The sequence below is a fragment of the Balaenoptera physalus genome, assembly GCF_965194825.1.
Source record: "Balaenoptera physalus genome assembly, chromosome: 8".
NCBI classification, from domain to species: Eukaryota; Metazoa; Chordata; class Mammalia; order Artiodactyla; family Balaenopteridae; genus Balaenoptera; species Balaenoptera physalus.
The window spans coordinates 108212602-108227811 of NC_138887.1; the positions used below are offsets into that span (position 1 = coordinate 108212602).

The 15210-nt window shown below is 39.9% G+C and overlaps 1 protein-coding gene across 6 annotated transcripts in view; it reads right to left on the reverse strand.

Moving 5' to 3' along the window:
- Positions 1 to 15210, reverse strand: part of DGKI (diacylglycerol kinase iota) — a 455938-nt gene that overhangs the window by 190389 nt on the left and 250339 nt on the right. For all 6 annotated transcript variants that reach the window (XR_014266816.1, XM_082472878.1, XM_082472877.1 and 3 more), the window contains exons 13-15: positions 6818 to 6931; positions 5225 to 5362; positions 2176 to 2254 (exon numbers count right to left, since the gene is read on the reverse strand). Coding sequence is in view for 5 of the 6 variants with exons in the window: in XM_082472878.1 (XP_082329004.1) it covers positions 2176 to 2254; positions 5225 to 5362; positions 6818 to 6931 (331 nt within the window). In the remaining variant the exon portion in view is untranslated. The remainder of the gene's footprint in view (positions 1 to 2175; positions 2255 to 5224; positions 5363 to 6817; positions 6932 to 15210) is intronic.

Here is a 15210-nt window from a genome sequence, read left to right on the forward strand (position 1 = left end):
TATTTATTGTGTACCATCTCAATATCCTCTCCATAAATATGGTATGCATTACTCTCAGTCAACAGCAATCCTCCCTTATCCAGCTCTTCAGTGGCTGTTTTTCCTCAAGGGCCTTGGCTTCCCTGCAGGGAAAATGTTTGCAATTCCTTTTCCGATTGCAGGAAAGCACTTACACTAAGCCTCGGCAATAAAGTATTCAAAGTAAAGTATTAGCTCTTGGCATCTTTCAACCAATTATTTTATAATCACACATATAAAACGATGTAGACATACATACACACCACAATTTGCATGTTTCTCTCTAAAATGAAATAGTTCCATAGTTTCAAAGAAAAGAAAAAAATCACTTTCCCACAAGAATTCTTTCTAAGCCTGGTCTTTCCACCGTGAGGTCTCTCTTTGCTGCCCTCTCATTCTGAGGCACCAAAGTTTCACCACAGTACAAGGAAACATATCATTAGGATAACTCTCAGATTAATAAGACAAAATATTAGGCTCCCTTGAATGAGCTCTCTGTCCACCACTTACTCATTTAGGCCTCTTTTCATGGCAGGATGTTTAATTTGGAGGTTCATGCATTAGTGATAATTGTACTACTTTACAAGTACTGTTAAGAAACGTAAAGATTTTATTAGGAAGCCCAGATCGAGAGTCTCCCAAAGAACATGAGAAATAAATGGGGTAAGAAATGGAGAAAGAAATCTCCAGTTACTTCCCCAAATCTACTCTCCTTAAATTAGGAAAGGCGACAGGTTATAAATGCCAGCCCTAATGTAGGACCCTCTGAATATCTAATCTCCGAGAACTGTCTAGAGAGGGAGGTGCGGAGCGTGTGGGTGTTTCTGATTTGGGTATTTGATATTTATGGTTCTGTTGTCAACCAACCTTTCTATCTGTGATTTTCTGGTTAATCAGAGAAAACTATGACTCTTTCTTTAATCAGTATTGCTTCTATTTGGCTCAGCATTTGACCCTCAAAGCCTCATGAAACCAGGAATGCAAAGTCTAACAAAATTGCTGAATTCAGTAAGAGAATTACAGGTTTATACTCTACTTTTATTTTGTCTTCTAACAGCCTTAATCCTATAGCCCCATTCCTGATCTTTAGTATATAAAAGTGTTATCAGAATTTTCTCTGCATTATTAGTGGAATCTGAACAGTTGAACTTTGCCTTTTGTACTCTGTATTTCAAATTCTATGAGTTAAAAGCTTAGAGGCTCTTGCAGAATCTAGAGGAAAAGTAAAATAATCCCTCATTATGACTTTTATCTCACAAATTACTTATACCTGCAGCCAAGCATTATTTTGGTTACATGTTACCATATTCACAAGGGACTAGGTACAGGCAGAGACACAGATGTATTATACAAGAAGAGAGTTTAAGGGAGAGAAAGAGATTGAGAGAGACCAAGAAAGCAAGAGATTAAGGCTTCAAAGCATAAGCCAAAATCCTAAACTTTCTCAGTTCTGAATGACATAAGAAAATTTTGATGAAATATTTAACTTGTCATTATTTCATCTTATTTCTCTTTCAAAAGTTATTTTGCTTCCCCAAATCTCGATTCCATCTCTTCTAGAACTTAAATGACCACCAGCCCTCATTCATACTACCTCGTCCAGTGGAGATTCCAAGCACCTTGCATGCCTAATCCAATCACCGTCAAGCCCTTTTCTTTCAACCTAAACCACCTATAGTCAGCCCCCCTACTGTTCTAAGGTGCCTGTTGTCTCTTTTGTGCACATAGGGAAGACTTTTATGTTTGGCTACAAGATTTCAATGACCTTGGTTATAAAGTCCTGAACTTTAATAATTGGTGGTTTGAGAAGCTGTAAGTATTCTAATGACTTTAGTGAAAGATTCTCTTTTTATCACTTCTTAGTAGTTCACTAACTTCAAAGTTTCTAGTCAAACCTAAAGATTAGCAGTCCTGAGTCCCGGAACAAACATCTGGTCCTGACCTTTACCATCTCTGAGACCCTAAACAATGAGGTCTCAAAGTAACATCTGTAATAAGTTCCTATCTTGTCTAGCTCCCAGGGTCAACATGAAGGTTCAAATGGAACAGCATTAGACACACTGTCAACATTTAAGTGATATGCGAACAAAACGGAACATGCAAAACACCTGCTGGAAACTTCCTCCCTGGGAGATGGAAATGGGACGTTGTCCTCACCTCTGGATTCATGGAACTCCAGCGTGACATGGGCATCAAATCCGAGGCTGAAGTAATTATTGAAAACATTCAGAGGAAGCTGCAATGATGAACAAAGGCAGAGGTGAAGTTGTGTCTAACCAGGCAAAAAGAGGAAAATAAAACCTAAAGCCAGACACTTGTCTCTGGGGCAAGTCCCTGGGAGAACGATCAATTAAAACTCAAGGCAGGGGTGTCTATGTAGAAGGAACAAGGGATTTTTGAATTAATTCTTTAGTGAAAGCTCAACTCAAATGATACTCCTAAGAATTTTAAATAGTTTAGGAAAAAAGGGATACAAATACAAATTATTCAATGAGAACCATTCTTGTGGATATTGTAATAAGAGAACCTCATTAAGCTGAGGGATGCACATTTGTAATAGTTACAAAGGATGATTCAACAAGCAAACTTAGCACGTAAATTCAATTGTAAGGATCGTGTCTAACCTTCTTAATCAGTGGATGCAAGTTTTTTCAAGAATTTATGTGCAGCATATTAATACTGCAACTTAAAATGAATAACATTTGTTCACCCTTCACTTATTTTCCAAAAAAATATATTTTTTGATAAAAGTCATGTAAGCAATAAGTCAGTGGGAGCCATTCAACTATTCTCAACCTAGAGGAAAAATAAAAATAAAAATATATATGTGTGTGTGTGTATTTATCAGTATTCAGATTCCTATTTAGTCTATAAACTCTTATCTTTAATATGACTGTGAAATATGCAACGCAGACACACAGATACACATACAAGCCTTAGCTTTCCTTCCCAGAGTCCTCTGGGTCCCTGGCTGTTACTGCTACAAGCTGAGTAAAGGAAAGAACAAACTATGCAGCCTAAAGTCCTGCATTAAATCTACAAAGTTGATATGATTTGAAGGCTTCAGTTTAATGTTAGAACAATTAGAAAAGCATGTGGAAAATGCTAGAAGGCAAATGGTGGCTCTTACACTTTTCCTCCTGCAACTCAGAATGAAAGATAAACGTTAAAGTAAATGGAGAGGTAATTTTATCTCAGCCTGGATAATGTCTCCAGATAATTATCAGGTTTATCTTCCAGATAGAAATGCACTTCTCTTCTATTAGAAATAAGTGTTTGGCCTCAAGATTTCAAAAGTTAAGTTCATTACAGGGTTTCATATGCCCCTTGATCAGTAAGATTTTCTGTTTGACTAGAGCGATAATCGTGTCCCATTAAGAGAAAAATGAAATGAGAGGAAGAGTCAGAGGGAGAGCAAGAGAGATATTAATGCAGAAAGAGAGAAACTGAAATAAAGGATGAACCCTTCGATGGAACGCCGAGTCAGAGCTTGTACTGATTCAGAGGTCAGATCAGCCCTTAGAAGTAGTTACAACCGACTGGAGAACAGGGAGAGAAACTAAACACATAGAACATTGCCAAAACATATCTCACTCTCCTGGCTTCAAATATGAGAATGTCCAGTTCCTGCACTGAAACAAAATACAAGTCCTTGGTAATGACAGCAAGGGTTGGTGATCCTGCCAAAAGCGCAGATATGTTCATTTCTACCATTTATGCTCTTTTGGCTACAATTCTAACCCATGTCTTAGCATCCACTGATAACTTCGGAGAACATCTGGTCACCATCCCCTAAATAACATCACAATTTAGTCTGTTATTAAGTTCTTATTCATATTTTCCAGGAAAAATTGCCCTGATTTCCTACACATCTCCTCAAAATCCACTTTCAAAACCCTTTAATTATCTGGATTAATGTTCCCAGGCTGCACCAAGAAGTCTTTCCATTTCTTAAGCTGTTGGGAAGAGAATTAAACATAGATTGCTATTGAGGTTCTAACCATTCCAAGTTGAGTGGGGATAGGTCCATAACATTTCCATATGGTACACTTCTTTGTACTTTAGCTGTTTTCTATCCAATTTCTGTAAGTCAAATACATTAGAAAGAAGTATTATATCCCAAGATGACACGTGTTTAAACAACATTGTGATGTCATGAACTCAAGATCAACTGAGCAATCATGATATCTACTAAAAACCTTATAGTTTCTGGATCATAGTTTAGGTGAAAAAACCATGAAGGTAAGACAAAACATGTTTTAACCAATTTTAGCCAAATAAGTAACTTGAGCATCTACCACAATTGGTCAGGATCATGGTACTAATCAATAAAGGTGCATTGATTTGGTCTAAAATGATATCAGATTTTAAGGCTGAAACCACCATGAAATCTTGGCCTCAATCAATGGCACAATCCAATATAGCAGGGATGCTGTTTAAAGTACAGATGCCTTCACCCTGCATCTACTTAATCAGAATCACTGGGAATAGGACCTTGTCATCTGCATTTTATAGGCACACCTGGAGATTCTTACACAACAAAAGTTTGAAAACACTGTCATAGAAGAAAAGTGGAAAGTAATAGAAAGCAAGTGTCTACTCAGAAACCTATCAAATTTATCTGAGATTGAGGCCAGAACTTAAAGCCAAATGTTCCCCTGAAGCTCTATAGTAGCATTTTTACAATTATGTCCCTTGGTTTGTCTTGGGTTGAGATACAAGTTCAATCACTGAAGGAAAAACACGAAGTCAAACATTTATTTAGGCATCCTGATGTCCCAATCAAGTGATGAAACTGAAATATTTGCTATCAGACCAGAAATCTCAGGCATTTATCTTTCTATTGAAAGACCCTGTACCTAATGCTTCAGATCATATGATTTTTTTAAACTTCTCATAGGTTAAGAGTTTGCAATGAATTTGAAAGATTAGAAAACTGATATATTTCTTTCTGGTGTGGAATTTGAGAACAGAGAACAGCTCCCTGAGCTATGGAAGTGGGTAGGAAATCTTGGTCTTTAGAAGTCTACGGGGCAGAATCATCAGGAAGTGTTATACTCATAGCCCTAGTAGCCGTCAACTCAAACACCGTCCTGTCATCTCATAGGAAGGAATCAGCACATGACCCTCCAGCCAGGAACATATTTCCTGTGACTCAGGCAGATACTCCAGGGTTAGCTTTCTGCTGAAGGAAGAACTCTCTAACCTTACACACGCCATCTTCAAGTTCTTCTGGAGGCAAGTCTGGGTTTCTTTCCACATGGAGGTTCCAGCGATCTAGCTGTACAATTGTCCCATCTTCTACTTGGCAAAGGATCTTAGAAACAGGTTCATCAGTGTAGCCCTAAGGAATCAAAGAGCACACACATTACTGTCTGGAGTAGGGAACAGTACAGCCAAAGGTATTTCATGCAAGGTGGAGCCCTTGTTCTACAGCTGTTTATTTTGCAATTAGCAAGGCTGGGACAGTAAACTGTTTTCCTCGAGGTACTTAGAATTTAAGACAAAAGGCATGGGTAATGTGCACAGAAATACTAACTCAAGCTGGTTTGAGTTGAGGAATGACTTTTGCCAGCACCAAGAACCAAAAGCCACCGGCAGGCTTTTGAGATCCATACTGGATGGCTGTTTTTATCAGAGTGAAAACAGGTCACCCCAGGCCTTGTACTAGGGGAATTTGGAGGATACACAGAACAAGTGTATGTGGAAAAGCGGGAAAAGGATCAAGGTGACATCGGCTAGACAATTTCTTCCACTGATGTTCCATTTCACTCACCTCTCCCTGACCTTGTACTAGGACACCATTCCTTCCGGGACCTAAGGCAAGTCTGACTGAGGAATAGCCCTGCTAGGGAGCTAGCTACTTATTCCTTGAGCACACATTACTGATAGTACGATTATTAAGGACAGTCAAGTCATTGATTTGGATAAGAGGAATTAATACCAATAATACATTTAGCTGCTTCATGTAAATATATTTATTATTTATACTATGCTTACTTAAAAAAAAAAGACCGATGGGAGGTTAATTCATCCAAAGCCAAATAAATATCTGCTAATGTCCAGACATAATTATCACCTATGGGAGGTGAATGCACCCAAAAGCCAGATTAACATCTGCTAATATCTGAAGATGATTTTCATGGAGCCCAGCCCAGGCAATGGTCTCATATGAGCAGTTAAAGAGCTGGTGGGGCAGCATATGTTAGCATATTGTGCTTTCTTATTTTCTTAGTACTATAAAAATGATGATGATGATGATGATTAAAATGGCTGGTTAGTGACCGGTAAACTACTTTCAACAAGCTTGCCTGAATTGGCTCCATGTTGAAAAGGACAGTTGGTTACCTGTATAGCCAAAATCATGACGACACTGACCAGAAAACTAAATGCTCAAACAAAGCCATAACTCTTCCAAAGTCAGGACTGTAAATCTGAACCAGACTCACTCTTCTGGAGAGGACTGGGGGGTCAGGAGCAATTCAAGTCTCTGTGATTGTTTAACATGAGGACCTGAGGCCAACCCACCCTCTGTCTTTAGTGGGTACCTCAAAAAGCCCCAGGCCTGCGTACTAACCCCCATTTTTTTTTGAATATAAAATGTTCCCCTCTTCTCTAGCTGACTATAAGTTTAAACTGAAGAAGTCACCAGATAAAAACCATGGTTCATGGGGACCTTGATTCTCAACTCTAACTTGTCCCTTGAACAAGAGTAGCATATGCCCCTTCCACTTGAGCATCTGTGGGTTTGGGGATCTGTTGCTGGATGACATGGGCAGCCCCTGAGGGCAGTTCTTACCCCTCCCCAGTTGAGAGTTCGAGCCAGGTCGTTCCCAGTCCCCAGAGGAAGGACCCCAACCGGGGGCTGAGGGCTCAGCTGCAGTTCATCCAGAATGGAGAGGATCCAGCCCACCTACAGACATTTTGGGGACCAGAAGAGATAGAAGAAAGAGAGGTAAGTTACAAGACGACAACCTGAGAACAGGAGCCAACAGAATAGCTCTATTTGCAAGGAGCAAATGGAATAGTTCCAGTTTTCTTTAAAACATGCATGTTTTAATCCAGTGACCAGGGAACTGAAAGACCACTTATCTCAAGCAGTTTCAAAATGGCAAGTCTCTTATAGGGAAAAGAACCATTTTGTATATGCTGTATCATATAAGCAAAACTAGACCCATTCGTCTATACGTTAACTAGAGATGTACTTTAAAATTCAGGAGAGTTTACAATTTAGGGAGGTATACACATAGGGCACTGCAGGAAATGTAAGACTCAGAATCAGATTAAATCTCAATTCTGGCTCATATTGGCTTTGTAATCTTGATTAAGTTATTTAACCTCACAGACTCATTTATCTGGTTTTCAAAATGGAGATAATGCCTACCTCACAAGATTGTTTATAGATTAAACTAAAACGTATATAAAATCCTCATTATGGTGCATGGTCCACGTAAGCACTTATTAAATGGTTACTCTCCATGTTATCTTAGAAATTAGTCGTGCTTTCCTAAATATCCCTACATTCCCCTTAATGAAACATTATGAAAACATAATTATGGATGAACTTAGTACTTATTATAAGTTTAGGCAGAAAATAGATACTTATATACTAGAATCATATTCCTGTTTAATCTTTTTCTAAGATAAATAATACTTTGGGTTTAGTCTTATTATAACTATTTAGAAAAATTACCCCAAACTTGGAAATACCAAAAAGAAACTTGCATATCCTCACAATGTCATTCTAGAGTAGTGTCACAGGCTTATCTAAGAACTTTATGACTGTAGGTTAACTTGAGGATTTCTGTCCTGCAGAGATACAAATGTCAAGAAGAGATCACTTTAAAGGTTATGGTTCTATTCCCCCAGAAGAGCATAAACTAATTTTGTCTCAAATTTAGAAAAATTATTTTGGTATAAACTACATAATCATTTTCCTCTTCTTGTATTATCTTGCTGATTCCTTTATTAAAAAGCTAAATAAATTTTTGACATGTATTCATTCTAAATTTGTATAATTATTTTTTTTTAATTTTTTAAAAATTGTACTTTAATAGTACATTTATTGAACACCACTACATATAAAACATGGAATTAAGTAATTGAAATAAAAAGGTAAATGAACTACACTAAGATAGGTAAGGCAGAATGCCTGCTCTCAAGGAGTTTACAATTAACAAAAAGAGAGGCATACTGATTGCTTTCTATGTGCTAGTCCCTGAGCAAATTTTTCTACTGAATTATCTTATTAAGCTTCAAAACAACTCTCTACAATAGATATAATTTTTGTCTCCATTTTGTAGATAAGGAAACCAAGACTTGGAAGGTTTAGTGACCTCCTTAATCATCTGCGAGGCAGAGCTGACATTCAAAGCTAGGTTTGCCACACACCAAAGGCCAACCTCTTAGCCGCTCTGGTGCAGAGGACCTTTCAGTAAAGAACTAAACCCAGCTCTAGATGTGGCCTGAACATCCCTGAGACCATGGCATGTACCTTGGGAATCTGTGGAACACTGGGGAAACCTTGGAAATTGCTTAGTCAAATTCAGTTAATTTGCAGATTTATTAACTGAGGTACACAGAGGTCATGTTATTTGCTCAAGACAAAATAATCAAAAGTGGCAGAGTTGGAGTCGTGCCAGGTCTGTTGACTTGCATCTAAAATCCTTTCTCCTCCAAGACGAGTACTTCCCAGGATGTCAAACTTGCCCATCTGGCAAGGAATCTAAAACTGTGTTTACCTTCTAGAAAGGGATACCACTATGTTCACCCAAAGTGGTAAACTAAAAATCCAGATCTACACTAGTGTCCAAAATCCCTCCCTTTCCCCCAAAACTGGGCGATTTGCTCCTAGATTTCCAGCCAGCACTTCTCTAGCTCTTCCCTTACACACAATACTCACTAAACTTACCAACTGAAGTAAAGGAAAAAAATGCCAGATGCTAAAGTATTGCTGACGACTACGTTAGCTATTGCTCCTGAGCTGCTAAAGCACAAACTAGACACAGTAAAAGCAGATACCTCTAATAAACTACAAGAAGGGGATTTAAAGGCATTAAAAAGGACGTGAAAACTCAGAAATCCCAACAACCTGGGATCACTGGCTGCGGCTGTAAACAGCCCTGAGTAGAAACAGAGACTCTCAGAAATGCGGTGGAACTTACTGGAAACCAACTCAATATCCCAAACAGAGCAGGGAAAAGAAGGCAGTCTCTTTAAAACTTCTGAGAGATGATCATGCAGACCTCCCTTTATGATTTACACTCACAAGTCAGTCCATTTACCTTGAGGTAGATTTTTGTTATGTTTATTTGAAATAGGTCTATCTTTTCTGAGTAAAGATGACGTTATGAGTTCACACTTTCAACACCCCATTTCACTCTAGACACAAACACAGGAGGAAAAAAAAGTCTTCATGGGCCAGAAACAAATGAAGCACAAAATGGCAAGCAGAGGAAGCCAGGAGTTTGGCTTCTGTCTGATTAGGGGGAATAAGAGTTCACCCCCGGCTGGTAGGAGGCTGTGTATGAACCAGGCTCCCCTGTGGCCAGCAGAAAAGAGGCCAAGAAGAGAGGGTGAGGGATCACCGCCTGAGGCCATAACCCACAGAAAGCTGGGGTGCCTTAAGGCTCGAGGCACACAGCCTCTAACAGTGCGTCCAAATTCCCACGAGCTCGATGACACACCTGAAACACCCCTGACATGGTCGCAGGATGGGAGCCTTAGCCACTTCAAGAAAACCCGACTCTACTCTCAGGATCCTGGAAACCATTCAAACTACTAGAAAGGATTAGTAAAAGGAGGCAGAGAAAGAAAAAGGAAAAATCATAAAAATAGAACTACCATACGACACCGCAATCCCACTACTGGGCATATACCCTGAGAAAACCATAATTCAAAAAGAGTCATGTACCACAGTGTTCATTGCAGCTCTATTTACAATAGCCAGGGCATGGAAGCAACCTAAGTGTCCATCGACAGATGAATGGATAAAGAAGATGCGGCACATATATACAATGAAATATTACTCAGCCATAAAAAGAAATGAAATTGAGTTATTTGTAGTGAGGTGGATGGACCTAGAGTCTGTCATACAGAGTGAAGTAAGTCAGAAAGAGACAAATAAATAGCGTATCCTAACACATATATATGGAATCTAAAAAAAAAAAAAATGGTTCTGAAGAACCTAGAGGCAAGAGAGGAATAAAGATGCAGATGTATAGAATGGACTTCAGGACACAGGAAGGGGGAAGGGTAAGCTGGGACGAAGTGAGAGAGTGGCATGGACATATATACAGTATCAAATGTAAAATAGATAGCTAGTGGGAAGCAGCTGCATAGCACAGGGAGATCAGCTTGGTGCTTTGTGACCACCTAGAGGGGTGGGATAGGGAGGGTGGGAGGGAGGGAGACACAACAGGGAAGAGATATGGGGATATATGTATATGTATAGCTGATTCACTTTGTTATAAAGCAGAAACTAACACACCATTGTAAACCAATTATACTCCAATAAAGATGTTAAAAAAAAAGAAAAAGAGAAAGGAAAAATCAAACACAGCAAAACAACTTCCTCTGAACACGAGCCTGCAGAGAGAAATTCTAAATCCCAGGAAGAACACTAATAGTAAGATGGATGGGAAGGTTAGAGGAATAATTTACAGCCCATGAAACACAAATACTTTTCGAATAACTTTGAAATAAGTGTCCCATAACTTCCACGAATTGATAAGGTGTCTTCTAATAGTCCTTTGATCAGTATAATTGTCCTCATTCAAACCTTAAGCGCTGTTCCTGTTTTTGTTCTTGTTTTTCTGAGAAGATTGCCAAGAATCCACATGAAACTGTGGTGTGGTTCCACACAAAATGCCATGAGCCCTCTGGACCCTTTGATTTCCCCTTTCTTCTCAATTGATTTGCTTTAAAAAATGCATAAATAGATTCTATCTTCTTTTTTCAATAGCCAGTTAATCAACTATTTAATTTTCCCCTGAATAAAAGCAGATAATCTTAGTATTTCATCATTACACAACGCTTGGAGTCATCAAATGTCTCCTGCCTTTCACAGCAGAGATTTTTTGTTTTGTCTTGAAATTCCCTCATGTACAATCCATGTTAGGCTAACAGTTCTTTGGCTGAAGTGGGCCTGTATCTTTCCTTTGCACAACGCCTGAATAGTTGTTCTCATCCAAGAGTTACATCACTATCCAACAACCAGCTTCCTCAGAAGGCAACATAACGTAGGCGTGCAGGGAAGGCACAGAGCTGGAAGGAGCCCAGCTGCATCTGAAGGCTGGCTCCATCACCTACGGAGCCAGTTAAGTCACTTAATCTAAGTTCCCTCCTATGTAAAATGGGATAACGGTACCTGCCTCGTAGGGGTATTTTACCAATTAAATAACATGGAGACATTGCTTAGCATGTGCCTGACAAATAGGAAATGCTAAATTAACATTAACTGCTATGATTAAGATATATTTTTCTTCCTCTTTCTTTACTTCATCCATAAAGGTCCAGTTTCCTAGAAGCAAAATGCCCTCTTCCTGTCTCTCCACTTAAAGAAAAGTTGAGTCTCAAAGTTCACAAATCACTCCCACCTTTGACTGCCATCAAGTCACAAAAATCTCTCTTTCACAGACTATGACAAACAGTAAAAGCCAAGCTGCACTGCAGCATAAAAAGGAGGGAGGGAGGGAGAGAGGGGGAGGGAGAGAGGGAGAGAATATGGAACAAATACACCTACAATAGCAGGAGACATAAAAGATCTTGAGTAATAATCCGCGTACTTGCCCCTATGAGAGCAAAACCATGCAAAAGTCTTAAGGTCCAAAGCTGTTATCGGAGGCTCTCCGGTCCCAAGACCGTGCTCCTGCTGGAAGTCAGACTGCAGGTTCGTGGGCAGGGACTGTGTTTGCTGGGGCTTTCGCATTACCCCAAATCCTCTCCACCAGCTTGACCAGCACCCCTTCAGTTAAACTTAATTAATTGCAACACACACCGCTTTGCATATTTCCCACCACAACTGAAGAAAACTATCTGGATTGGGTAAGATCATTTTCCAGGTGGCAGAGTTCCTTCCTGCCTTTGTGTTAGGAAATGCAGGGCTGACGGGGTTAGAACACCAGGGTGCTGGGCTTCGGCCCTGAGCAGAGCTGCCCAGCCAGCCCTGCGGCCGCAGCAGCTGCCTGATGCTGCCACCCCCTGGCCCTGTTCAGCTGTAACCATCACTGAATATTTCCCAAGTGCACATGGAACAACGTTTTCGTTCGGCAATATGCTAACATTAGCGTTGGCTGAGGGGTGGAGAGGGCCGTGAATTGACATTTTCTTTGAACGAAGCAGATGCACAGTTGCCTTTCCTCATATCATCTGCAGGCAGAAAAGTGAGGGATACCCATACGGAGAAATCAAACGAGAACGAGGGCAATGTTTCTGCACCCAGAAAGATCATCAAAACGCAGCATTTGACAACTGGGTTCCCTTTCTTACATGTGCACAATGATTCTTCCTTTCGATATTTTCATATTTGCACTCAATAGTTTACAAAGTCACTCTGTGTTAGAAGAAATGTTTAAAATCGAGATAATAGTCAAGGTATGAGCTTTTTTGAAATAGAATGTAGATTTAGGCTATCCATCCCCTCAGCGGCAAGAGGACAACTGAGGGTGTACCAAGCTCTTCTTCAAGAGAGGCTGGGACGTCGGGGTGCTGAGGGAGAAGAGGCGTGTGGAACCATCTGCTGGCCCCGTCAATTAAAGGGGAATAATAATCCTTTCTTCCCTGCTACGGCTGTAGTGAGTCGGGGCATGGGGGGGCCTACTGTGTAGGATGTATCCTCATCTAGGGAAGCCAGCGGAATCAGAAATAAGCATAAAGTGTGTGGCTCAAGTCCATTTCATCCCAGCCCTTTGGAAAGACGTTAACAGGGTTAAGGGTGGACCTCTGGATCCAGCCCAGTTCATCAAGGCCAAGGGCAGGTAAGGAGGGATCATGTTTCACCTTAAGGGTCCATAACGGGAGGGGAAGGGACCTGTGACCCTACTGTCTCAGTTCACGCACTCCTCGATATTTAACCAAGGTGGCAGCCAGGGGGAACTGGATGGGTGGAGATGTGGCCGAGGAGAGGACAGAATACAAATTTACCCCGTGACCAAAGAGAGACTATTTCTAGTTTAAAAACATGAAGGTTTGAGATCATCCTGAGTTAGTTTTCTCTCACCCTAGAGATCAAAGATGGGACCAGCCCATTTGAAACCTGCAACTATGTGACAACCTCAGGATTATGCAAACCACTTACAAAGAGACCGCACCTGGGCCACCTTCCTCTGCAGCCATCACTGGCCTTGTGTGGTGACAGACTGCTTGAACATGGCTGATCTCAACTGGAGGCGCTGTAAATTTAAAATATATGCTAGATTCTGAAGACAGTCCAAACTGAGCATAAAATATCCCACTAATGACTTTATACTGATTGCATGTTGAAATGATAATATCTTGGATATAGTGGGTTAAATAAAATATATTATAAAATTAATTTAACCTGCTTCTTCTTAGTTTTTTTAAGTGCCTTCCGGAAAACTTAAAATGTAAAACTGCGGCTCGCATTATAGTTCTCTTGAACAGCAATGGTCTATACTAACATAATGTTACAGCTGTGAAGACCCTTAGGGATCCAAACGTATCCCTTTTCAGATTTAGAATGTCTCAGAAGAAGTTAAGGAACCTTCCAAAGCCACTGCAATGGTGGCAGAAGCACCTCTTCCTCCTCCAACTGCAGTATCTGCCTCCTTGCACTTTTTACCGGGATAAAATTAAAGTATCTCATACTGAAGCCAAATAACTTTTCTCCAAATTAATGCAACATGTCTATATATTTGATAAGACCTTGTACACACACTAATGTGACTGAGGGTTAATATATCCTCATCCTAACCCATCAAAAATATTCCATATCTGATTCCTCCTGGAACCTTGTCACTGACAGAATTCTGACAGCCTCTACAGTGACAGATACACTCACTAGATAAAGGGTGGGAGCACCTTATGTCAAATATATACCTGACACTTCACTTGCCTCCAGCCAACAGCTTTTCTACATGCATCCATCAGGATGACTCTTCTTTATATAAACACTCAAAATTTAAAGTTTCATATTCGAAACTGATAAAAATGTCAATCACGTACCTTGATAAACATTTCATAAACCCCATATATCTTTTACAAAACATCTAACAAGGTAAAATAAAATAAAACCTGGTTTTACATAAGGTATAAGATATGCAAAGTTTTGATTCTGCATGACTGGACTACAGAGGTTACCACTGACAAAAATAATTAGTTCAAAAGTATGCATCAGTTCTAGGGGAAATACACTACTTTTCATGGCTGTTGTAAGGGACCCACGTATAAACGTCTAGTGCGGTTGTGAGTTATGTAGAAGGATGTGAAAATTGAAGTTAGGATCACAGACAAGGTACCAAAGAAGAAAAAGTGCTTATAATATAAATGAAAAGTTACATTTAGCCTTGTGGCATACCCGTTAATTATGGTCTATTTAAAGAAGACATGCTAGAAAAGCTGGCGAACAAGGTAGTCTGCGTGTCAAGTAGTGACATTAATGGCACCAGAGAGTACAGAAATTCAACACTGTGATTTGATCTGGTCATTAGGACCCACTAGGGAGGTACCAAGTCTCTCTCATTCTAGGTTTTGTCCCAGACACTCTCTTGAAACTATTTTCTTGAAAACCACCAGTTACTTCCTAGTCTCCAAATCCACAGTAATTCCTCAGTCTCTTCTTAAGAATGTAATCCCTGCCTCTGTCTTGAAACTCCTTTTGGGTTATTTTTTATTTTTTCTTGACAGAATAGACTGCTGGTGCTCCTTCTGCTTCTGTCTTTCCACTTTCCTTTTGAAATTCAGCTCTGACTCCTTAATTATAAATGTTTCACAAGTGTCTGGACTTGGCTCTCTTCTTTGTCCTTTATGCTTTGAATTCCCATATTTCCAAACACTTTCCTAACTGCAGAGATTACCTCAATACCACATAACTTAGAACAGTGCTTCCTACACATATCTGCTGAGTAGAGGAAAGGAAGAAGAAAGCAGTGAGGCAGAGAGAGGTGATGGGAGGTGCAGTGGATAATGGGGAAGTTTGGAAGGTGGAACAGCCAATCCAGGATGAAGCCCAAG